Genomic DNA, 27,932 nt, shown 5'->3' on the forward strand with positions numbered 1-27,932 from the left:
TCGGGCCTCACCTACCACAATATGTCATTGTATGGGACAATGTGAATTTCTACAGTGGCCCGCTCATCAGGGACTGGTTCACTACTCATCCAAGGATGGTCATGGTGTTCCTACCACCTTACTCTCCTATCCTCAATCCTATTGAGTTTTTTTCCTCTAGGAGGTGGAGATATATGAGCATAGGGCTCAAAATCAAAGGTCCCTGCTCCATGATGAACGCTGCGTGTTAGAATATTACAGGAGGTTAGTGTAGGGGATGGTTGCGACAGGCATGCCGTTTTGTTCCCTCGTTGCATCGCAAGGGAGAATAATACACTGTGATGTGGATGAGAATCTGTGGCCAGACAGACAGCAGCGTGTGGATGGTCAGGAGGGTGAGGATGGTGGCCAGGAGAGGAAGGGTGAGGACAGCGACCAGTGAAGAAATGTTAGTTCTGAAACTCCCGCATTATTTACAGCAGGCTGCATATAATTATCATTGTTTTTTGTGTTTATATTAGAGTATATTATGTTTTATATATTTTATTTTGGTCTGGTGTATGGAAGTTACTTTGTGTGTGAATAAAAGTCGTTACAATTTACTTGGCAGTGTGAGTGCAATGTGTGGTGTCAAACCTTGGAGGCTACTCTTCCCTAAAATCATATTTTTTTTTCAGTTTTATACACAATTGTATTCTGTTAGCTAGACAAAAAACAGTACAGTAACCATTGTCAATAAAGGGCTAAGACTGAAAGGTGGACATAAGAGATATGTCAATGGTCCCCTGCCATAGTGACAAAACATCTAAACATTTCGACTTGCAGTGCTTACACAATGCCAAAGGGACGATGCATTTTGGGGGCACTGACTGTTAAAATGAGAAGGATATTTAGTTTTGACACATGAGTGAACCATTTTGGGAGAGGTATGAGCTTTTGCAGGTGAACCATGGTGTTGTGCCGAACCATCCACTTTATTTTGACAAAAGCACCAAGAGTGTTGAGAACGTCCGGTCTGTTTCAAGAAATGTGGCAAAGCAGTTGAGAAGGATATTTGCCATTTTTGTGGCACTGACTCTTTATATGGGAAAGGAATTTAGTTTTGAAGCATGAGTGAACAGTTTTGGGAAATATATGAGCTTTTGCAAGCAAGCTATAGTGTTGAGCTGAACTGTAAGACTGTTTTGCCAAATTATCTTAGAGTTTTGAAAATGTAATTTCTGTTTCAAGAAATGAGCCAAACCAATGGAGAAAAACTGTAAGTTTTTTCGACGTGGGCACCATTCTTACCTCTCTCTCGCTCGCTCGCTCTCTCTCTCCTCTACAATGTCAAATGATCCTGTGTGAGAGCGCGTTCTTGCAGTTGAGTTTTTTCGCTTGAGTTACATAACTTGCGCGAAGACGCGTTTAAAGGGGAAAGCATGTGTTTTCGCGGCAATTGCGCCGCCCAATTCGTGTCATTTCCATCGCCCTGTGAGAACGCACCTGGTTGCGTCTTTGCATTGACTTTGTATGTAATCTGTTCGCGCAAATCGTTAAACTTGTGTTGGTGAGTATGCCCTATAATGAATGGAAACGCCATTGGATCCCTTCACTTCAGTGCACATGCACCATCGCAGCGAGTGCACGCGCACAAGCGCAGCTGGTACACTGGCAAGAGCAGAGTGAGACCTTCAGCCTATGTGCCGGGGCTTAGCCCCGGACGGCCCCGTTGAAAACCCGTGAGAAAGCCTGGGAACAGCGGATAGCAACGAATATGTGATAGGGGCACATTCCAGATCGGGCGGGCCCCTGATTGGTCCGGGCCCGTAAGCAACGCTTACCCTGCTTACCGATAGTTACGCCCCTGTGGATAGACAAATCTAAAGATGGACAGATGGATCGACAAATCTAAAGATGGAGAGGCGGATAGACAGATCTAAAGATAGAGAGATGGATAGACAGATCTAAAGATAGAGAGATGGATAGACAGATCGAAAGATGTACAAATGGATAGACAGATCGAAAGATGGACAGATCGATAGACAGATCTAAAGATGGACAGAAGGATAGACAGATGAAAAGATGGACAGGCGAATAGACAGATCTAAAGATGGATAGATGAATAGACAGATAGACAGATTGAAAGATGAACAAATGGATACACAGATTGAAAGATGGACAGACGGATAGACAGATCTAAAAATGGACAGACAGATCTAAAGATGGACAGATGGATAGACAGATCGAAAGAATGAAGACAGACGGCTAGACAGATCGAAAGATGGACAGTCAGATCGAAAGATGGACAGATGGATAGACAGATCGAGAGATGGATAGATGGATAGACAGATCGAAAGATGGACAGATGGATCGACAGATCTAAAGATGGACAGGCGGATAGACAGATCTAAAGATGGATAGATGGATAGACAGATCGAAAGATGTACAAATGGATAGACAGATCGAAAGATGTACAGATGGATAGACAAATCTAAAGATGGACAGATGGATAGACAGATCTAAAGATGGACAGACGGATAGACAGATGTAAAACTGGACAGGCAGATAGACAGATCTAAAGATGGATAGATGGATAGACAGATCTAAAGATGGACAAATGGATAGACAGATAGAAAGATGGACAGACGGATAGACAGATCTAAAGATGGACAGACGGATAGACAGATCGAAAGATGGACAGACGGATAGACAGATCGAAAGATGGACAGACGGATAGACAGATCTAAAGATGGACAGACAGATCTAAAGATGAACAGACAAATAGACAGATCGAAAGATGGATAGACAGATCTAAAGATGGACAGATGGATAGACAGATCTAAAGATGGACAGATGGATAGACAGATCTAAAGATGGACAGATGGATAGACAGATCTAAAAATGGACAGACGGATAGACAGATCTACAGATGGACAGATGGATAGACAGATCTAAAGATGGACAGATGGATAGACAGATCTAAAGATGGACAGACGGATAGACAGATCTAAAGATGGACAGATGGATAGACAGATTGAAAGATGGACAGATGGATAGACAGATCTAAATATGGACAGATGGATAGACAGATCTAAAGATGGACAGACGGATAGACAGATCTAAAGATGGACAGATGGATAGACAGATTGAAAGATGGACAGATGGATAGACAGATCTAAATATGGACAGATGGATAGACAGATCTAAAGATGGACAGACGGATAGACAGATTGAAAGATGGACAAATGGATAGACAGATCTAAAGATGGACAGACGGATAGACAGATCTAAAGATGGACAGATGGATAGACAGATCTAAAGATGGACAAATGGATAGACAGATCTAAAGATGGACAGACGGATAGACAGATCTAAAGATGGACAGATGGATAGACAGATCTAAAGATGGACAGATGGATAGACAGATCTAAAGATGGACAGATGGATAGACAGATCTAAAAATGGACAGATGGATAGACAGATCTAAACATGGACAGACGGATTGGCAGATCTAAAGATGGACAGATGGATAGACAGATCTAAAGATGGACAGATGTATAGACGGATAGACAGATCTAAAGATGGACAGATGGATAGACAGATCTAAAGATGGACAGATGGATAGACGGATAGACAGATCCAAAAATGGACAGATGGATAGACAGATCTAAACATGGACAGACGGATTGGCAGATCTAAAGATGGACAGATGGATAGACAGATCTAAAGATGGACAGATGGATAGACGGATAGACAGATCTAAAGATGGACAGATGGATAGACAGATCTAAAGATGGACAGATGGATAGACAGATCTAAAGATGGACAGATGGATAGACAGATCTAAAGATGGACAGATGGATAGACAGATCTTAAGATGGACAGATGGATAGACAGATCTAAAGATGGACAGATGGATAGACAGATCTAAAGATGGACAGATGGATAGACAGATCTTAAGATGGACAGATGGATAGACAGATCTAAAGATGGACAGATGGATAGACAGATCTTAAGATGGACAGATGGATAGACAGATCTAAAGATGGACAGATGGATAGACAGATCTTAAGATGGACAGATGGATAGACAGATCTAAAGATGGACAGATGGATAGACAGATCTTAAGATGGACAGATGGATAGACAGATCTTAAGATGGACAGATGGATAGACAGATCTAAAGATGGACAGATGGATAGACAGATCTAAAAATGGACAGATGGATAGACAGATCTAAACATGGACAGACGGATTGGCAGATCTAAAGATGGACAGATGGATAGACAGATCTAAAGATGGACAAATGGATAGACGGATAGACAGATCTAAAGATGGACAGATGGATAGATAGATCTTAAGATGGACAGATGGATAGACAGATCTAAAGATGGACAGATGGATAGACAGATCTTAAGATGAACAGATGGATAGACAGATTGACAGATCAAAACATAGACAGAAAAACAGATATATAGATAGATCGACAGACAGACAGACCGATAGACAGACATGCAGAATGACTGAGCTCTGTCTATTGACTGTCTCATTATCTTTATAAGTCATCTTGTAAAGTGAATTGAATAGCACTCATTATGTTTTATATCACAGATTGTCTTTTTAATGAGGGAGGTTTACAGGATCTCATTAAAATCTCACAGGTTGTATTTCTCAGGCCTTGTCAGTGGCCTGTGTGGGCTTCACATCAATTTGCAACAGGCTGATGACACTTTATAACCTAACAGGTCACCCCTGAGGATTCAGACTAGACTCAATGACAACCCAAAGTCTCTGCCCATAAACTAAAAGTAACAGCACGCCTCTTCTCAGTAAGCCACACAACTGGGTCATCATTTCATTTTGTCATTATGATATGCGAGATACACCAGACAAGGACACGGTCATTCATCATCTCCCCCTGTCTGTCTCTGTGATATTATCATTGGCTATGACTTTCGATCCTGAAGGGCAGGTGTGCAAAGACATTTGGCAACCTGTGGCACATCTGGCCCAGCGTTCCCATGGGAACATCAAAGGAGGTGACATCAGGAGATGCCAAAACACTTCCTCTAGTGTCTCTCCGTGATAAAGCTGTCTGACTTATAAGGGCCATATGTTGTCGAAAAAGTCTCTTCAACTCAGTCGTCTCTTTCATGTGTCTCACTCTTTTACAGCCTTATAACTTTCATTTGTTATATATCTTCTATCATTATTATATGCCACAGGCTCCAGACAGACATTTGGGCTGCTGTGGTATGACTTCACTTAAAACAATTAATCTTCCACTTCCACTGAGATCACCCCAATACCTGTGATTGTATTGGTCGCCTACCATATTCCCAATCGTAAATATTCAGTACACTGTGTGAGACTTACAACTAGTCTAGAAATGCTGCATGGGTTATTTTCAACCCAGCTTGGGTCAAAAGAGACAAACACAGCCGTTTGGTTAAATTAACCCAGAAAATGTTTACATTTGACCCAACAATGCAGATTCAGCTCAAAGGATTTTTAATTAAAGAAATGAATCAGAGATAAACAAACGCTCAGGGAATGGGGACAGAATGAATCAGGCTTGTGTAAATGAACAGTTAATAAACTTGTAAGCAAGAAATTAAATGGCAAATGTACAATTAAATAACCATCAGAATAAAGTCGAAATCCTCACTGGAGCTACTTCAAAGATTTCATTAAGCGGTAGTTTTACCAAACTTCATACAGATGGATAGACAGATCTAAAGATGGACAGATGGATAGACAGATCTAAGGATGGATAGACGGATAGACAGATCGAAAGATGGACAGATGGATAGACAGATCTAAAGATGGACAGATGGATAGACAGATCTAAAGATGGACAGATGGATAGACAGATCTAAAGATGGACAGATGGATAGACAGATTTAAAGATGGACAGATGGATAGACAGATCTAAGGATGGATAGACGGATAGACAGATCGAAAGATGGACAGACGGATAGACAGATCTAAAGATGGACAGATGGATAGACAGATCTAAAGATGGACAGATGGATAGACAGATCTAAAGATGGACAGATGGATAGACAGATTTAAAGATGGACAGATGGATAGACAGATCTAAGGATGGATAGACGGATAGACAGATCGAAAGATGGACAGATGGATAGACAGATCTAAAGATGGACAGATGGATAGACAGATCTAAAGATGGACAGATGGATAGACAGATTTAAAGATGGACAGATGGATAGACAGATCTAAGGATGGATAGACGGATAGACAGATCGAAAGATGGACAGATGGATAGACAGATCGAAAGATGGACAGATGGATAGACAGATCGAAAGATAGACAGATGGATAGACAGATCGAAAGATGGACAGATGGATAGACAGATCTAAAGATGGACAGATGGATAGACAGATCTAAAGATGGACAGATGGATAGACAGATTTAAAGATGGACAGATGGATAGACAGATCTAAGGATGGATAGACGGATAGACAGATCGAAAGATGGACAGATGGATAGACAGATCTAAAGATGGACAGGTGGATAAACAGATCTAGATAGACAGACAGATTATGGATAGACAGATTAAGCGGTAGTTTTACCAAACTTCATACAGATGGATAGACAGATCTTAAGATGGACAGATGGATAGACAGATCTAAAGATGGACAGATGGATAGATAGATCGAAAGGTGGACAGACAGATCTAAATACGGACAGATGGATAGACAGATCTAAAGATGGACAGATGGATAGGCAGATCGAAAGATGGACAGATGGATAGACAGATAGAAAGATCGATACATAGACAGATAAACAGATAAACAGATACAGAGATATATAGATAGACAGACAGACAGACTGACAGACCGACAGACAGACAAACAGATAGATAGATAGATAGATAGATAGATAGATAGATAGATAGATAGATAGATAGATAGATAGATAGATAGATAGATAGACAGACAGACAGACAGACAGACAGACCGACAGACAAACCACCAGACAGGCAGACAGACAGACAGAAGAAAGACCGATAGATAGACAGACAGACAGACAGATAGATAGAATGATAGATAGAATGATAGATGAACAGATAGAAGAAAGGAGAGACAGATGAATAGAAAAACATATAGACCAAGGCAGTTTATTTGACCTTGTTTCCATCGAAGTTTTCATCAGTCCAGTGAGATGAATCTGTGATAGTGGAATTCACCCGGCCCACATGCGGCCCGTCTGGAGTGAGATGAGGCGATGAGCTGGACCCAGATGTGTTTTTGTCTTCAGTAATACATCAGGTGAGAGCCTCTCTTCTCTATCCTGAGAGATCATCTAGTCAAACCATAAAACTGTGGGATTATATCACTAAAAAGACAGACAGAGACAAAGACGGAGAGAGAATGAGACAACATAAATATCTCGCCTTTATCTTGCCTAGACGGCGCATAAAAATATTTGTACGTTTGTGGATTTATGTTTTGCAACAAACAGGATATTACAAAGGGCTCGGTAACAATACCAGTCTTAGTTACAGTAGTGCGTTGGATGTGTGAATATTGCTTTGCTTTGAGAAATGACTCTCATTAAATACTCTATTGTTCATTTAGAATACGTTTTGTTCCAGTCCTTGATTCTGATTGGCCAATAGCTGTGTTTTATTTACAATAAATCACAGCTATGACCGCTGCACCCAGCACCCTCAGTAATGTACACATATGTGAAGTAACGGTTCACAGTCGATCAGGGATTATTTTTCTAGCAGAATGAAAGCTTTCAGTGATTTTACTTCAAGAAAAATGCATTTGTACATATTTCTGTACTTTAATATTTGTAGTAAACATTTTATAAAAGCAATAAGGTGGATGCAGTGCTGTTTCAGCATCTCGTATTGCTGCTTAGCTATATGATTCATCCCCTCTTGCAAGATTTTATAGTTCACAATAATCCTGAACTACTATAAAACTACTATAAGACTAAATCTCTTAAACCAATACCACTGATGCCTAGACCAAAGCTGACCCACTAGACACAGACATACTCTGATTATAATAGTGAATTTATTACAGCATACATTACTGCAAATCTGAGATCAATGTGATGATGTCAGCTGAGGTCAGTGAGGTTTTATTAGCTCAAGTCTGAGATGGTCATGTAAGGTGACGGTCTGATCTCAGTTTACGTCATGGTAACATCTTTGTTGAAATCCATCATTCTTCCAAGACCAATTAGCAAATTAGCAAACTCATGTAGCTGTGTATACACAAACTATGTGTGTGTGTGTAATTAATTGGCTGTTTCTTGCTTACTGGTCATGCTCTGTTTTGCATATCAGATCATTCATTTTTATGGGTTGTTGGGTCACAGTGAAATTGGACATCTTGGAACCAATTTATTCCATTAGGAGCTCAGAGTCCAGCACCAGAAAACTGACAGACGATCGATCAGCTGCTGGGAGCATGAAGCCAACATGACAGTAGATGAGAGGTTTTGCCAAACAACACGCACACATTTCTTCTTTGATTTGGAGTCCACATTTCTGTCACCAAGCAAATGCTCATAAATATATTTCCTAAAATATATTTTGAAATAGGTTTACAAAAATAAAGATGCAATATTCTTTTATATTTACATTTTTATATACAGTCTTGTTCAAAATAATAGCAGTACAATGTGACTAACCAGAATAATCAAGGTTTTTAGTATATTTTTTTATTGCTACGTGGCAAACAAGTTACCAGTAGGTTCAGTAGATTCTCAGAAAACAAACAAGACACAGCATTCATGATATGCACGCTCTTAAAGCTGTGCAATTGGGCAATTAGTTGAATTAGTTGAAAGGGGAGTGTTCAAACAAATAGCAGTGTGGCATTCAATCACTGAGGTCATCAATTTTGTGAAGAAACAGGTGTGAATCAGGTGGCCCCTATTTAAGGATGAAGCCAGCACTTGTTGAACATGCATTTGAAAGCTGAGGAAAATGGGTCGTTCAAGACATTGTTCAGAAGAACAGCGTACTTTGATTAAAAAGTTGATTGGAGAGGGGAAAACCTATAAAGAGGTGCAAAAAATGATAGGCTGTTCAGCTAAAATGATCTCCAATGCCTTAAAATGGAAAGCAAAACCAGAGAGACGTGGAAGAAAACGGAAGACAACCATCAAAATGGATAGAAGAATAACCAGAATGGCAAAGGCTCAGCCAATGATCACCTCCAGGATGATCAAAGACAGTCTGGAGTTACCTGTAAGTACTGTGACAGTTAGAAGACGTCTGTGTGAAGCTAATCTATTTTCAAGAATCCCCTGCAAAGTCCCTCTGTTAAAAAAAAGGCATGTGCAGAAGAGGTTACAATTTGCCAAAGAACACATCAACTGGCCTAAAGAGAAATGGAGGAACATTTTGTGGACTGATGAGAGTAAAATTGTTCTTTTTGGGTCCAAGGGCCACAGGCAGTTTGTGAGACGACCCCCAAACTCTGAATTCAAGCCACAGTACACAGTGAAGACAGTGAAGCATGGAGGTGCAAGCATCATGATATGGGCATGTTTCTCCTACTATGGTGTTGGGCCTATTTATCGCATACCAGGGATCATGGATCAGTTTGCATATGTTAAAATACTTGAAGAGGTCATGTTGCCCTATGCTGAAGAGGACATGCCCTTGAAATGGTTGTTTCAACAAGACAATGACCCAAAACACACTAGTAAACGGGCAAAGTCTTGGTTCCAAACCAACAAAATTAATGTTATGGAGTGGCCAGCCCAATCTCCAGACCTTAATCCAATTGAGAACTTGTGGGGTGATATCAAAAATGCTGTTTCTGAAGCAAAACCAAGAAATGTGAATGAATTGTGGAATGTTGTTAAAGAATCATGGAGTGGAATAACAGCTGAGAGGTGCCACAAGTTGGTTGACTCCATGTCACACAGATGTCAAGCAGTTTTAAAAAACTGTGGTCATACAACTAAATATTAGTTTAGTGATTCACAGGATTGCTAAATCCCAGAAAAAAAAATGTTTGTACAAAATAGTTTTGAGTTTGTACAGTCAAAGGTAGACACTGCTATTTTTTTTAACACACCCCTTTCAACTAATTGCCCAATTGCACAGCCTTAAGAGCGTGCATATCATGAATGCTGGGTCTTGTTTGTTTTCTGAGAATCTACTAAACCTACTGGTAACTTGTTTGCCACGTAGCAATAAAAAATATACTAAAAACCTTGATTATTCTGATTAGTCACATTGTACTGCTATTATTTTGAACAAGACTGTATAAAAAAAATAAAATTGGAAAAATAAGTATATTTTAAAACATTTATATGGGGCTGTCAAAAGATTAATCATGATTAATCACATACAAAATAAAAGTTTGTTTTTGCATAACATATATGCATGCACTGTGTGTAATTATTTTGTATATATAAATACACACACATGCATATATGTATTTAAGAAACATTTACATATATATAAATATATTTTTTTGGTGTCTGGTTAAATTTACGTTTTCATTAGCATATAGACGTGCTCAGTCCTAATTCGCATACTATCCGTCCTAAATAGTATTCGAAACTAGAATTAGTACGTCCCAAATCGTAGTATGTTGAAATGAGTATCCCAAAGATACCCGGATGGTCTACTATTTCCGGTTAGAATTCGAAGTGCAGATCAATGCACACTCTAACGGCTAATATTGCCCACAACCCATTGCGTGCAGGAAGTGGAGCTTAACCACACTGACCCTCTTGCTTATTTAATACTGTGGCTGTACAAATGCTAACTTTATCAGTCCAACGAAAGAAACATGGTTACTACACTTTTACTATGGTTCATTTCATCTTTATAAGTATAAAATTAAGTTTAAAATACGTTAAACTACTACAAACTTTAAATATTTTGACTTTAAAATAAGTAGCTTTCGTTACATACATTGCACATGAACGTCAGAACCAGCCGCCTCACAAACGACCTGCATTTGGTTCTACGATGACACTCTGCTTAATTCCTCAACTTGGTAGAACACATTGTAAAATGTATTGTGAAAAAAAAACGATGAGAAAAAAAGATGGTAATAGTAAATAAAATTATATTGGACATAAGTTATAAGAATGAATGAAATATTGTTAACAGTCTTGGTGTGCGTAACTAAGCAACCACGTTTTCGTTCACGTTGCATGACGTCATCGAAGTATGTCCCAGAACGTGCATACTCTTTAGCTACACACTCAAAAGTATGTACGTTTTCCTCACAAAAACAGTACATACTTTTAGGTCGTAGTATAAGTAGGCGAATTGGGACTCAGCAACGGTTTCATCGGACGCACGTAATACACGTCTGGATCCGAACTTTACTTCCGGTTTCATTTTTTTTAATGGTCTGACTAGTTGCTAAACTGATCTCTTGAAGAAATCCTCGTCAAAAATAACAAATGTTTTGGTTTCCTAGGTAATCTATGTGTTGTTTTTTTTGCTTGTTATATAAATAAACTACGTTTAAAGTACTTTGTTGTTATTTATTATTAGCGGAGTTTACCGGAAGTTATGTGCGGAACGCGACAGCCGCTTGTTTATGTTGTTACTGCTGAAACCCTCTATATAAATGCTTTAAAAAAAATACTTATTTTTCCAATTTATGTTGTTACTGCTGAAACCCTCTATATAAATGCTTTAAAAAAATACTTATTTTTCCAATTTTTTTTAAATATACAAAATGGCCAAAATATACAATATATTGCTGAAAAATACATTTTGTAAACATATTTCAAAATATATTTTAGCATATATATTTATGGCCATTTTGAAAATATATTTAAAATTATATTTGAACAGCATTTGTTAAACAACATTTTTATTTTTATTTTATTTTTTATTTTGTATGCGATTAATCACGATCGATCTTTTGACAGCCCTACATTTATATATTCACATCACATTGGAGAAAAAACTTTATATTACAGACCTGTAAACATAACATGTTTGAAAAGGTTAAAATTAAATATATTTTCAACTGCAAAAATATAGTTAATATTATATTAACTAAATATTTTTTTATGTATATATGGGTTGTAAAATTAGAAATGTATTTGTTGCCCCTGAAACGCATTTTTAAATATATGTTTATATATCACGGTTAAAAATAAATATATTTAATAGTGCTCACTTTCTACTAAATTTATTTAGCATTTATTTCAAACTTATTTTTGTTGCATGCTTAATAGCCACCAAAATTTTATTTGATACAGAAAAACAGACAAAAGTTAATAATGCACTTTCATTTTTATTAGCATTTGTCAAAAGCAGCTACCAAAGATGATCAAAGCGTAAACTTTCACCTGACACCAAAAGGATGCCTTTGAATAAAAGTCATGTGCCTGAAGAGCGTTACTATAGCAACAGTCAATTGTCATAATTTATCACTTTATTCTATAGCAAGTATATACAGAAGACACTAGTGTTAAAAAAAGGTCATTAACATCTTAAATATCTCACACAGCTAGACGTTTGATCGTCTGCAATCTAGTAATACTGCTCCTGGAGGATCACTTCATTGTTTAGCTCTTAATAAAACACACTTGCCTGTAATACTGAAGATGATGATGATCAGGTTAGTGTTTGATGGGGGTTAACACTGTATTAAACAGAACAGTGACCTGCCAGGAAGACTGGACACCTGCATTACCATTACACCCTGAACAAAAAACTAACCGACCACAGTCTGTTTGCTCACTATTATCAAACCAAACTATAAATATCCTTCAAAGATTTAGTTTCAATAACAAAGTAAGCTGTGTTTCAGGCAAATCCAGTTCCTATAAATCACAACCTGGTCTGGAACATGCCCTGATCTATAGTAGATGTTTGATGGATTACACCTAGGTTAACAACAGTCAATGTAGTTTATCTTAATCAAGCTAGTTAGACTTGATAAAGCACCAGTGACAAACCAGCTGTTTCAAAAACTAGCCTTTCAGCAGGTACTGTACCAACTTAAAACTAACAATCTTTTATAACACTCTAAAAATGGCTGGTTTATTTTTTACCCATAATGGGCAAATATTGGACAGAACACGTGCTGGGTTAAAATTGACCCAATGCTGGGTTATTTTAACCCAGGGTTGCATATCAACAACCCAACATTGGGTCATTTTTACCCAGCACGGGGTAATTATTAACCCAGCACGTGTTCTGTACAATATTTACCCATTATGGGTCAAAAATAACCCAGCCATTTTTAGAGCGTATAAAACTAAAAGAAAAGAGTTAAAGTAATTTAGTTCTTCAATATACTTCATCTGTAAATTAAATATAAAGACTTATTCTGTAGATTTATGATTTATAAATATTTAATTTCTCCCTGCTGCACACTGTAAAAAGTGTTTCTGTCCCTTAGTAGATTTAACAAAAATAAATTGAGTAAACTGTATTTAAAAAATTTAATTCTTGTTTTTTTTAATAAAAATATGAGTTAAAATAAAATAAAAATTGGAATAAATTGATTAATTCTATATGAACACATTATTGAGTAAATTCAACTTAATTTTATTATCTATAATCGATTTAAATTTGTAAGAAAGAAATTAACTTAATAATTTTGTGTTAAAACTACATGAATTATTTTAGTAACACAACTAACTAGGCAGTGGACTTGCAGTTCCCAGCATGCTTTGCATGAGACTGCATTTGGAGAGTGAAATTTGAATTTAAACTTTTTTTGTTTTGTTTTTAACTATAAAGAAAGACTTGTTAGTGTTTAATGTTCATTTATCTTCAATATTTGGAAGAGTTTCTGTTTTTTCTTTGAGTTTTGTAGTTACCATTGTTCAGAAGACTGGTGCTTGTGCATAGACTGCATACTGAAGTATGTGATAGTTTCACGTGAGCATGCGAAACTAAACTTTAAAAAAAATTCTGCACATGAATGTTTCGGGTGAGCACATGAAAGTTTCACGTGAGCACATGAAAGTTTTACATGAGCACATGAAAGTTTCACGTGAGCACATGAAACTAAACTTTATTTAATCTTTGCTCCATGTCCCCTTAGGGGCTCAGTAGAAAGTTGTTTCAACTTAAAGAGTTACTTTAATTGGTAACACCTACATTTTTTTTTGCTTATTCAACTTAAACTTAAGTGAAACTAAAGTAAAAATTTAAGTTGAATAAACTTCATTTTTTTAGGTGTTACCAACTGAAGTAACTTTTTAAGTTGTACCAACTTTTTACTTTATACAGTGTAAATATAAATTAGTTATCATTAGTAATATGTGTTGTTAATGACTTCATTTGGACATTTTTAAAGGCGATTTTTTTGCACATTCCAGATCTCGGCCAAATCAAATGTCCTATCCCAACAAACCATACATCAATGGAAAGCTTCCTTATTCAACATTTAGATGATGTACACATCTAAAAGATCCTTTTGATGGGTTTTGTGATCTAATGTCACATAACGTATAAAAATGAGTAAAGAAGATCATCTATGGATGATTGGTCTCCCAGCCCATACAGAAACATTTCAGTGAAACATCATCTATTACTGTATGCTACGTACACACCAAATGCGGGGCAACGCATTACTCGCTCTAGATTACTCGCAGGATTAAACTTTTTGTGCATATGCGAATTTTTCGCTCGAGTTGAATATTTTACGTTTGAGGCGAATAGCGAGTGTTTTCACGGTTAACCCGCCGCCCATAATGTGTCATTCGCATCGCCCCACGCGAGGATGCGTCTGAGCTGTAAAATCAAACAAGCATCTAAACAGTGGCGGCCGGTGACACGATGTGAAGCTCGTCACAGCATGTATTTACATTTATTCATGTTTGCCAGATAACATTACTCGCTTAATCTCAATCAGAGAGTTTAGTGTTAAGTTAGTGTCTTGTGAACCTGAGTGTCTCTTTAATCATAAACCCCTTCGAAGAGTCTGCAGGCACATATTTTGACATAACGTATGATGCACATAGTTCACATGAAGCAGTTAACACATATGTTGACATGCCGAGCAACACATGAATCTCCAAACACATATTTTGAATTTGCACCCATCGTAAGAAAAGTCACCGGCCGCCACTGCATCTAAAGATGAAACTATCCAGAATCTTTAAAGGGTTTTCATCACAATCTCAAACACAGATAAAATTAAGGTTCAAGATTTAAAAGATGGTCTGGTCGGGGTACACACGGTAAACTCACAGTCTACTACAGCAAAAATACATCAGCTGTTCAAAACAGATCTGAACTAAAGTTACAGTGACACCTAGAGGTGATGATTCTTATACACAAAGGTCTCAAACTAATAATCAAGGCATCAAAGTTTGATTTTAATCTTTGACATGATCTTACTCAGTCAATATTAAAGATGTCAAGGTAATATTTTCACAGAAAGTTCTAGGATGATTTTATGTAGAAAACAGTAAATCACAAATAAATGACTTTAGCTGGGTTTTTACAGGCCGGATAACATATTAGGGGTGTAAATGTCTGATTTGGCGATTGTGATTCTTAAATAAAAGTTGTTCAACATAAACTATTGTAAAGGATTAGTTTGATTTATTCTTTTGCTACGGTCTTTGCAAATATGATAGCAGCACTTAAACAAAACCTGATAAAGCATCATGTGTGCTTCAGTCCTTTACACCTTTTGACAAATTTTAAACTCTAGTTTAGGCCCCCTAAAAGAAAACATTCGGGGGAAAAGATAAAAACCTAGGAGTTAGACCGCATCCGGAGTTTTGAAATTTTGATTGAAACAAATCAATTCTGTAAAAATTAGACAGTTTTTTACAGTTTACAGTCTTCGCAAGTTTAAAAATATTCTGAGTTTCAGTGATTTGGAGACAGTTATTAATGCATTCATTTTGACTAGGTTGGATTGTTGCAGTGTTTATCAAACTTTTTCTGCAATTCCCCACTTTGGAGGTAGGGAAGGGTTCCGAGCTCCACCTGTCCTCAATCGCACCAACAAAATGGTAATCAAGTAGGCTTTAAGTTTAACTGTTGAAATAAATTTAATCACAGTCAAATTTATATAAATAAAACATAAGAGCATTAAACACTTTCAATAGTAGAAAATAAACATGCAAATGTATTATCATTTTGCATGAAATAAGTGTTTTGGTTGATTAGGTCACTGTCTATCTTGGTTTTCTCTGCTGGTGCCAAATATCCAGTTTTCTTTTCATTCTGTGTCACAAACTTATCCATTGTTAACTTTTATACCTGCTACACCCTATACCGCCTAATATATATATAGAGATCACAAAAATGACAAAATGTCCTCCCGTTTGTCAGGCCCCATTTGTAATGTTCCTATTCCCCCCAGTGGGGCGCGCCCCACACTTTGAGAAACGCTGGATTATTGTAATGCTTTTTACACTGGAATAAGGCTTAATTTATTTTAAAATTTAATTCAATTATTTTCTTTAAATGTTTATTTCTTTTGGATATAAGTATGTGGATTTGTTTTCTTATGTTGGTCAGCATTAATGTTGTTGTTAAACAGCTGTTAAATAAACTTGACTTGCTTCATTAAAAGAACCAAAATCTGGCCTGCCTGTCAAAACTAATTCAAAACACTGTTTGCATCCAAGTTTAAATGAAAACAAACGATTAATATCAATGGTATTTACACATGCCCCAACTCAGCGGGACACATTTTGGCTCTCCAAGACCCGCAAACACGCAGTCACACACTTGACTGCTCAAGTATGTAAAGCAGCTAACCCGTGGCTATTTTGACAGAAACAATAACAAGTCCTTCATCTGAAAGGCAGCGTTTGAACTGGAAAGGTCAGGAGAGCTAAAAAAGATTCAAAAACACAGAGTGATCGAACGCTGCTCAGACGCCATGCAGGAGCTCTGGAGACGTGAAGGTCAAACTGGAGTCTGCATTGATATAACCAAAGATAATCTAACATGCACAATGTTTATGCAGGGCGCCTTCAGACTCCAAGACAAGAGCTGAATCCTAAAGCACTTTAGTCTGCATTTTGGTCGAAGGATTGCATGAACTTTTTAGTGCACTGGCAAGGACCAACCTCTAGTTTAACCCTAAAACATAATTCCTGATGAGAGGCAACAAGCTGGTTCAATGTAAGCAGACTCACCGGTACAGTTGGGTTGCAAGTGTGGGACTGAACTTCCACTAACAGGAACACCATCTGGGGTAAAACATCAGCAGTCTGACTGTGACAATGAACCTAAAGGTCAAAGATCAACAGACTTCAGATTTGAAAAGGCAAAGATACCATTTATAATTATTCTTTATTTGTGATGTTTTTAAGACTTTAGCTTCCATCAGCTTTGCATTGTAGGATAATTATGGAAAAGGACCTCGACACAAACATAATCACTTAGTTTGAAAGAAAGTCTTTCTCGTTATCTGCCTAACATGAATCTCTAAAACAGACACATGCACGGTGAAGCAAAAGATTTGGGAAGCACACAATGAATCTTATGAATCAAATCCTGTGTCCATACTCTGTGGAAATGTTAACCAATGAAGGGTTAAAACATTTAATGCTTCATTGTATTTCGAGTAAATGAACTGTGCATTTAAACTAGCAATGAATGCATGTGTACCTGTGCAGACAGGATGTGCAGCCGCCCTCCGTTGACTATTAATGCACTTTGCACACTGAAAAGCATTCGGGGTCTTATACATTCACCCATAGCCACAAAGTGCTCAATGGCGTCCTCTGGTGCAGTTCAGCACATATGCCTGAGGCCACTGACTGTCTGACAGCAACTATAATGAGAAAATGGGAGGGGGGCTGTTTTTATTTAACATCTGGCTGAAAGTGAAAGGGCTAGTTTGTCTAAAAATTTCTGGAAATTGGAAAGGGACAACATGGTGTCTGTCTGCCTGGAGAAAAGCAGTCTACTGACCTGATGGGGGACAGATAAAAACGGAGAAAAACACATTTTGCATTGCAGTGAATAATACTGAAAAGTCATAGAAATACTGTAACATTTTATTAACGCTCACTTTTAAAATTATAAAGAGAAAACTATGTGGATTAAGTGTAATATAAATAGTTAAATTGTCCTCTACATTTGGTAACTATTCCTGTTAACAATTTTTTTTTTAAATATGAAAACTGTTATAAATTTAATATCAACATACCAGATTGTAATGATTTTTTGTATTCTAAAACACACACACTATTACTGTAGATTTACATTAATACAATTGCCAATCACACTTATCCAACATGACTTCACGGAAAGTCATGTTATTGTCACAAAAAAATAAATTTATTTGTGTCTATGGCACGAAATTCAGCTTTATTTCGTGCCTTGAGCACAAATGTCTTTTTGTGTCACCCAAATTTCTATAAATAGTTTTTCACGTCTGTTGCACGACTTATTCGTTTTATTTGATGTATTGGTTTCTCATAGTTTTTTCCTATTTTCTTACCATTGTTGCTTGGGGTTGGGGTTAGAATCACTTTCTGTTACATTTTTAGACATCCTAACCCAAACCGCAACTCTAACCCCAACCCCAGGAGAGAATAGTTTTAAATGCGGAAGGAGAACATGTAGAAACCAATACATAAAAGACCATCCTAACCCAAACCTCAAATCTTATCCCAACCTCAAGCAACAATGGTTTAAAAATAGGAAAAAAAAAATGTAATGACACAAAAAAGAAAAGCGTGCCACGGACACGAAAAACAAAAAAATTTGTGCAAGTGACACGAAAAAGACATGAAAAAAAGCTGAATTTTGTCTCATGAACACAAATAAATTAATCAAATTTTTCGTGACTATAACACGACTTCTGTGGACTTATACCGTGCATATACATATTTTATACATGATTTCACATGAATTACATGCATTTATGTGTGTTTATTTTCAGATTATGTGTTATCTGTGTAGCTACCACTGTTCATAATGGCCAGTTTTAACCTGTGTATATACAACAAAAGTGTATCAAATTTAAAAATAAACAAATACTTCACAGAACAAATGCATAGCAACTCTTTAAACACTGGACACTAACTCATGCACTTTTCAACAGTTATTGAGCGTGATTGGTCAAATTACCTTTGAGAAATGAGATAAAAATAGTATTTAGCATTTAAACAAAACCCCCTTTAGAATTAGACTTGCATTTCAATAATTCACATTTACAGGTGCTGTTTTGGTGGGTAAACAGGTGCATGTTGTAACATGGAAAGTGATGATATACAACCTACACATTTTTAGGAATTAATTAATGTTAAGTATAAACTAAGTACTTATAATGCTGTTTAACGTGTATTGATTTATATTTTATTAAGCAAAAATAAATTGTAATTTTTAAGACCCTTAATGTAATATTTAAATATTTTAAATAATGTAAAATGTTTCGGCAATCATTACATATTTAGTAGGCCAGGGGTCTCCAACCTTTTTGTGAGCAAGGGCTACCAAAATGTACAAAACACAACTTTTTGAAGTTTTGATTTACTCATTGATTTTATTTTACTTGTTGAAATGTATTATCATAATGTTAACATTCATAAAAGAATCCAAGCTAACATAAAAATATTTAATAAATAAATATTAAAATTGAGACTATTAGTAAAATGTGCAATTTTAGTGTTTTAAATTACGCAATAACAATAATTCAACCACTAAATACAGTCAAAGCATTAACTTTTCTTGATTCATTTAATCACCAACACAAAACTCATCATGAAAGACTAGAGATATAATATAAACGCTAATGTTAACGTAAATGTAACATTTGCATTTTCTGCACAAATTAGTTTACCTGGGATTTTTCCGTGGTCGCAAAACGAGAAGCACCGCGCGACAGTGAATATCAGCAGGACTCCCGCCACAACGACAGAGATCCGTTGAGCTCTTCCCGCCATGTGTGAATTTAAACACAGGTCACGCGTATCCAGTGCTGCAACAGTCAGGAGTACAAACCCGCGCTCGCTCACTTATTATTACACTGCTGCACTGGTGACAACGAAGTCGCAAAAATTTCATCAAAACATATTAAACTACCTGTATTTAACGTGTCATACGTGTTATATGAAAAACTGAACACAACCGACCGCATTTTATTTACATATACTCACCAGAAATGTCCCTCCCTTCACAGAAGAGATACTGTATGGATGGCGGTAAGTTAGCACCTACTGGAGGTTATCGTCTGCTGTGTAAACTGTGCTGAGAACAAACTGTTGACTATTTTAAGTAAATAACCCATACAAATGATAGGTAGGCTATGCAGTCAAACCTGTGTTTTCTTAAGTAACGTTCAGTACAAAAACATGTGTAAAGTGTGTAGTAGGCCTACCACAACAAATATTAAACTGCGGTTATTTAAATACTTACATAATAGAAATTATAGAAACACAACTCAGTGACAAGAAATATGGGTTTATAGCAGTGAGGAAGAGCTACTTGTATTAGGACTGACCATATGATTTTGATTTGTTGTTTGAATGGTTGACCACTGCCCCATTCCTTTAAAAACCAGCATTACATTTTTAAGATTTAAGTCAGTAAGTAATCGAATTAGTCTCATGCCAACACATATTGGTGTGGTTTCATGGACAGGGTTATTCTAGTTTGAGCTGCCTTCATTTAAAATCTTAACATATATCAGTGCCTTTGTTGTGTCTCATGCACACCAGTATTGTTTTATAGGTATTTTTATTTTTTTTAAACTACTTAAATGTCCTAATATAACTAAGGCCTGGTACTGGATTACTCTAATTCCGGTCCAGGAAACTGCCCCCTTAATGTTTAGGTTATACTTTTGAAACAGTTTGTGTGTCATGTGTCTTCTATAGTAATCCCTATAAATTAAATTTACAAAACCAACTCTAAAAAATAATAGGGACAATTATTTCCTGTGGTAACACCCCTTAACCCGCTAAAAACATTGTGTTGATCCGAAAACACTTCTTTAACACAATCATTTGTCAACTTTGTTTATAATTTAAGATTTGGTGGAAGGTGATCAAACAAATTGCTTAATTTAAAGCAAGTAGGGACACAGACAAATCATTCAAAGTGGTAATATTTTATAAGGAAACTTTATGTGTGCATGTGAAATTCACTTTTCATTTCAAGACAGAAAGCAGTTTTTGCAAATTTCCAGTACAGCAGATAAGGTTTGATATTAAAGAGTATAAAAAGAAAAAAAATCAGAATTCCAAATGCTTTTATTCAACTTCGCAGATGTTAAGAACAGGCCTTTGGTCGAAGTCCGTTCAAATCTCCGAAACCTATTCGTCCGACACGATTACCTCCCGCTATGCTACCCTTAATTTGTTCTTACTTGAAATACTTTTGATTGCAAATCACCCCTGCCATTCATTTCCGAGCGTGGTTGATATTGGATATACGATTGCATAGATTTATCAAACAGTAATTTAATTTTAATTAAGACAAAATGGAATGTTCATTAAGACTTTAGCTCTCCCACTCCTACTCCTCAACCTCCAGAGCCGTATATTGGGTCCCTGCCCCTTCCTGTAGAAAGAGAAAAACGAGCATACAACCAGAGGAAAGCAAAAAACAAAATGGGAGAATGGAGCGCATCCTGCAGCTACCAGGCACATAACTTATTTCAGACTATATAAAACTTTTTAAACGTTTCTCAATTTCCCCCAATTGATTTAATAGCAGCGTCATCACGGACACTTGAGGAGGGGTTAATACAAAGATATGTTGCTCACATCACACTTACCAAAGCTCTTTCAGTACTATCTTAAAAAAAAACAATTAAAGATGGTTGCCATTATTAGTTACGAGTAAATAAATCCATAAGGAACATAAAATGAGTCTGGAATCAATGAAAGTATGCTGTATGGTTTACTGTGAAAAACAAATATGACCAGGTATTTTTGTAGTTTTATTCTTCAAACCAAAGCATAGACTTGCAGCACCTTAAATCTGTCTACAGTACTGTGCAGGGGTGAAACTGCTTTGTTTTACACTATTGTCATCCATATGAAGCCCTATGGGTAGCCCAGACAGTTCTGTGTACTGGAAAATAAGTAGATACGGCGTGGAATCCCGCTAACTCAAAATTGCTGGAAATAAAAATAGGAGGAAAAGAAAGCTGAGGTTAGACTTTCAAAGAGTTCCACTGATCCAGCAAAATGCGTTACGAGGGCGCAAAATTCTCCATCAAAAGACTTCGAGTCATCTCTCCATTTTCCTACGTTATACAGCTTCGCTATCTGCCAAATAACAAATCCCGAACCAAACCTCCCACCCCACCAACCCTAGAAAGAAAACGACAACAAAAAATTTAAAATAAAGAAAATAGCATGTTAACTGGAAAAGCTTGTGCCCTCCCCGCCAGGGGTAGAGGGTGCAGGGTTAAGAGCGTAGGTATGGACTGCAGCCAGTGCTAATTCTTTTAACTCGCTTTGTAGAATCTAGATATCATATTTTAAATGCGATTGGCCCAACGACACAACTATTAAGTGTCTTTACGTATAACTGCTGGTGACAAGTATCCTTGGGTGCCTTCAGTTGTATTATATACACACACACATCATAAAAAATATTGGAGGGAAAATAAAACAAGTTTAAAGAACCTGAGCTCCGGCCACAGTCCAAACCCACACACCCTCACCCTTGACACTCTGAACCTGCAAAACATCTTAAACGTCTCTTATCTAACCTACATCTTCCATCTCTCTTTCTTTAAACTCTCTAAGACTGACGTGAGTTACACTGAATCAAAAAGGTCTGGCAAGCTTCCTTAACAGTTATTAGCTCCTCCTCCCATAATGCCATCATAACCCCTTCCCCAAACCTCTATTCCCCCCTCCCCTCAGGTGTGCTATTAAGTCCCATTTCCAACACTCTTAAATATCTTCCTCTTCCTCAGGAGCGCTGATCTCTTTAAGGACTAGATGGGTGATGCGGCTTCATCATCTATTTAGTCTGTGAGAAGATCAGCACTGATGCAGGAGAAAGAGAGCCGCTCCGGAGTTCTGGAGTTGACCCTTACAGGTCGCTCTCTCCATACAGGGCGGTGGAGAAGGACATGTAGTCAAGCGCACCCGGGATGGCGTCGGGGCCTGTGTACGGTGCCATTCGGGCAATGCAGTATTCTGCCTGGTCGGGAGGAAGCTCACGCCTCAACTCTTCTGCTGTGATGAAGTTCTGAAAGAGGAGAAAAGGTGAGGATAGGTTCAAAGCTTTCTTCAAGTTGGACACTTGTATAGTAACACAAAGATTCTTACCTTGTCTCCGGCTAGGATCTTGAATGAGGCGATGACCTGGTCTGCGGTATCCGTATCGGTCGTTTCCCTCGACATGAAGTCGATAAACGCCTGGAAGGTCACTGCTCCGCTATTGTTGGGGTCAACGATGCCCATGATACGAGCAAATTCAGCATCACCCTGAAGACCAAAGGTTAGAGGTTAACCCTGATATGCAACAAAGGTACAGGACTTTGCTGAGAGTAGATGTGGTTTTCTATTAAACAGATGACTCCACTTTCGTAACAAAAAAATCCTGATAATTTACTCACCCCCATGTCAACCAAGATGGTGATGTCTATCTTAGTTCAGTTGAGAAGAAATAAAGTTTTTTGAGGAAAACATCCCAGGATTTTTCTCCATATAGTGGATTTTACTCAACAGTTTATGGTTTCAATGCCATTTAAAATTGCAGGTTCAAAGGTCTCTGAACGATCACTTCAGTCTTATCTAGCAGACTTTTAAACCACAACTTCTCGTCTTGCACTAGCCATGTGATCCACCAGTGTGACCTTACGTATTATGTAATCACGTTGAAAAGTCATCCGTTACATATGTGAAACGCACTTGCGGATCATTTATAACAATAAATGGACACCAAGAAATTTAATTAATATCATGCCACATACAACAACGTCTGAACGCACCTCTTTCTCCTCACTTGTAAACAATGGAGTGGTTGTTTCGCATACGCCATGCGTGACCTTTCGACGTGATTACGTAATACGTAAGGCTGCGCTGACGCATAACATGGCTAGTGCAAGAAGAGAAGATTTTTTTGTAAAAATTACGATTGTTGTTTCGCTAAATAAGGCCCTTATGCCTCGGTTAGGATTGTTTAGAGACCTTTGAAGCTGCATTGAAACTGCAATTTTAAACTGAATTGAAACTGTAAACTGTTGACTAAAGTCCACTAAAATGGAGAAAAAACCTGGAATGTTTTCCCCAAAAAAAAAAAACGTTAATTTTTTTGACTGAACAAAGAAAGACATAAACATCTTGGATGACATGGGGGCGAGTAAATTATCAGAATAATTTATGAAAGTGGAGTAACCCTTTCAGGTCTATTCCATAAACATTTGTAATATTGCAAATTTAGAAATGCTTTGTATATTTGATGATTTTTTTTAAACTAGAGAAACAAAACCAGGGCAACAAACATTTTCTGAAGAAACATACAAATAAAAGCAAAAGAGAAAGGGAATTTAGGGTATATTGCATTGCAATAAATAAAAAACGTAGCAGTACCAGGCTGGTCCCAGTGGCAATAAGCAGTGCACGGAAATCATCGCTGTCCATTACTCCTGTGCGTTTCTATAGACCACAAGGTGTAGGATATGAAGGTGGAGGAAATGGGAAAAGAAACAGGGAAGATGCAGGTGGACAGCAGAGAGTTTGAAAGTCAGACAGAATTGTGGGAGGTTATGGTGGAGAAAAAAGTAAAAAAAACAAAGAGAAAGAAAAAGGAAGTTTTGAAAAAAGTTAAAATCAAGCAATAACCTCAGCTGACCTGCAGAGGGCACCTTTTAAAGAAGCAGGACAGTGGGTGAGTGAGTGACCAAGTTAGTTAGTAGCGAGTGGTGGAGTGAGTGAATGAGTGACAAACAAACACGCACAACAAGTAACCCAACGCTTTCCCCTCCGCGTGCGCTCATACCTGCTTGCTGTTCTCTACGTCGTAACCCAGACTGATCAAACAAGGCTTGAACTCCTCGGCCATTAAGACACCACTGTGGTCCTGTAGCGAGCCAATCACGCAATGGATGCCAGTAGAGGGATGAATCAAAGCATGCAGATGAAGATAGGTGGTACCAATATACATGACATAATGGCACGTTTGGGATGGAGGTGGTTGCATAACAAAAAAAAAAATGGAGACAAGACAAAACATTGACGATGTCAGACAATGGCACGTGGACAGATGGCATACAAGACTAATGAACACTTATGGCACAGTGACTGATCTGATTTCTTATCAGTGTCATGCAGAAATTCAGATCGTAATATTAGACAGCCATTTTGAAAGCATCACATTTAGTTTTCCTAATTTTAACTAAACTTATATCAAACATAAAAGTGACTTCCGTCAAACTACATATATAGAGCCAGATGCAAAACACAAGTGTGTCTAACATGTTTTCTTATAAATGAGCATTAGTTATCAGACTTTTCATGGATTCTGCTAACAAACTGGCATTTCTAAATGGCTTGAGGCCTTGGATTTGAGACAAAAGTATTTGATAAATATATAATACGTGTCGAGACCATTCGGTTAATGAGGTGGTGTTTAGTCGCTTTTGCATCGGAGCTCCATATACGTACACATACTGGCTACAGGAGGTACATTTCAAGTCAGGTGGCTGCATGTCAAGAGATTTTTTGCCAAAATAAATGGAAAAAAATGGAGCGATGGCATAAAACAACAAGTCAAACCAAAACTGAGATCTAATTTTATCATGCACCAGTCATGCTGAAATTAAACACAGTCATTCTCCTTGACATACCAGCATACACTAAAACTACCACATTCATTTTCATATAAACATTTCCTGTATAATCTCTTTAGTCTGGTAGTGTGTGGATTAGTCCATGCTAGCTGTATTGTATATGCTGTGTCTATTAAAGGAATAGTTGTGTTTTTTTTACTTAACTATTCCTTTAATACACTGACTTAAATATCTAACTGTCTTGTTTGTGAACAAACTAATCTGGTAAATATGGGAGTATGTGTTTGTATGCTATGTGTGTAAGAGGAACAGAGTCCCTGACCTTGTCGAAGTGATTGAAGGACGCGCGGTACTCGTGAAGCTGCTCCTGACTGATGCCTTTAGCATCACGAGTCAGAATCTGGTTCTCGATCTCGTTTATGGTGCGAGCGATTGTAGTGAGGAGTTGCTCCCAGCCGACACGCAGATGCTAGAAAAGAAGAAACAGAAAATATCGTTTTGGCTAAATTTGTATATGGGTTAGTGACAAAAACAAAACAACAATTTTTACTTTTAAAAAAGTGTTTTAAAAGCATGCATCAGGTATTTTTTAATGCACAGTGTATTTTTGTTAATTATATGCAATAAAAAAATAACATTTGCACCATTTTTATGAAAGTTAACTCTTTCACCGCCAGCGTTTTTAAAAAAAAGTTGCCAGCCAGCGCCAGCGTTTTTCATGATTTTCACCAAAGTTTAATGCCTTCCAGAAAATGTTCTTCTTTAAATAAATAAACATACAATATACCAAATGAAAGAACAGACCCTCTGCTTTCAAACAAAAAAAAACGTTTCATCCTACCTTTAGTGGTTCTTTTGCAATCAGCTTTTGAATATGGGGAGGTTTTTGCAAAAACACCATATTTTGAGCAAAAAGCAAAATTAATTCCATTTTTGTGACGGACTTTTCATAGAGATTCCATTCAGAGCGATCTTTAAAACAGACACGAACATGCAGCAGCTTGCCATAGGGCAATACTTCCGGTTTAAAAAGTTGCGGAAGGGCGCCACCTGGTGGATAATAGCGGTATTGCGGAAAGACGGAAAATCTCGTCATTGGCGGGGAAGCGTTTTCTCTTAATTGACGAGATATCTCGTCAATGGCGGGGAAAGAGTTAAGACTGAATGGACCTGAATATGTCAAATGGTGTAACCACCAATTGCGCAAAAGAATAAGAAATATTAAATATTTTTTCCACCTTGATGGCATGCAAGCGAATTTTTTTTTAAAATATAATTTTATTAGTCATTTCTAAATAAGTACATTTAAATGCGTTTTTGTAATATTTGTCCTTACATATGCTGAAAACAGCTCTGTTTTTTAATAATCTTTGACAAATGATGTAAAATGTATGTAAAAAAATCATATTACACTAAACTACATGATTATATTTTATTCCACATTTTTTATGAATATATTTATATTTAATTTTATGTTAATTATATGCAATAAAAAATAACATTTGCAGCATTTTTATGAAAGTTAAGACTGAATGGACCTGAATATGTTAAATGGTGTAACCGCTAATTGCGCCAAAGAATGAGAAATATTAAATATTTTATCCACCTTGATGGCATGCAAAAAAAAAAAAAAACATTTTAAAATATCATTTTATAAATTATTTCTAAATGAGTACATTTAAATGCGTTTTTGTAAAATTTGTCCTGACTTATGCTTAAAACAGCTCTGTTTTCTAAATAATCTTTGACAAATGATGTCAAATGTATGTAAAAAAAATCACATTACACTAAACTAGATGATTATATTTTTTTCCAAATTTTTTATGAATATATTTATATTTTATTAAAAAAAATACTAGCTACACCAATTGACACAGACCGGTTACACCACACTGACATTTTTGCAATTATTCCCCAAATATTCTTTCAAAATGAAATAAAACCAGGCATTTTATACTTCAAAAAAGAGAATGTATGCAAGTAATTGCAAATTTATTTTGAAATTTTAACCCTTTTAAATTTAATTTATCCATACAGACACACAATAATTAACGTCACGTCATTGACCCATAAAATAATAAAGTGTGCATGTCTTACCTCCATAGTATAAGAAGTGTATTTGTTGTCGAAAATAAGTGCTTCCTGAATGAGCTGATGGTCTCCCTCCAGTTGGTCGATGTTGGGTTTGTATTCAATGATCTTTTGCTCATACTGACGCAGATGGGTTAGCTGATCCTCCAACGTTCCGTTCATCTCAATTGATATCCGCCCGATCTCCTATTCAAACGCAAATTATTCA

At 37.0% G+C, this 27,932-nt stretch overlaps 1 protein-coding gene across 5 annotated transcripts in view; it reads right to left on the bottom strand.

The window, feature by feature from the left end:
* Positions 1–20,970: 20,970 nt before the first annotated feature.
* Positions 20,971–27,932, bottom strand: part of actn4 (actinin, alpha 4) — a 53,693-nt gene continuing 46,731 nt past the window's right edge. For 2 of the 5 annotated variants that reach the window (XM_065280453.2, XM_065280452.1), the window contains exons 17-21: positions 27,731–27,910; positions 25,956–26,102; positions 24,435–24,500; positions 23,169–23,327; positions 20,971–23,088 (exon numbers count right to left, since the gene is read on the bottom strand). In XM_065280453.2, coding sequence (XP_065136525.1) covers positions 22,930–23,088; positions 23,169–23,327; positions 24,435–24,500; positions 25,956–26,102; positions 27,731–27,910 — 711 coding nt within the window. In that variant the 3' untranslated portion in view covers positions 20,971–22,929. Of the gene's footprint in view, positions 23,089–23,168; positions 23,328–24,434; positions 24,501–24,843; positions 24,925–25,955; positions 26,103–27,730; positions 27,911–27,932 lie in introns of all 5 variants that reach the window. The other 3 variants (XM_065280451.1, XM_065280450.1, XM_065280454.1) reach the window with 2 other exon arrangements.

The sequence above is a fragment of the Paramisgurnus dabryanus genome, chromosome 8, assembly GCF_030506205.2.
Source record: "Paramisgurnus dabryanus chromosome 8, PD_genome_1.1, whole genome shotgun sequence".
Classification (NCBI taxonomy): domain Eukaryota; kingdom Metazoa; phylum Chordata; class Actinopteri; order Cypriniformes; family Cobitidae; genus Paramisgurnus; species Paramisgurnus dabryanus.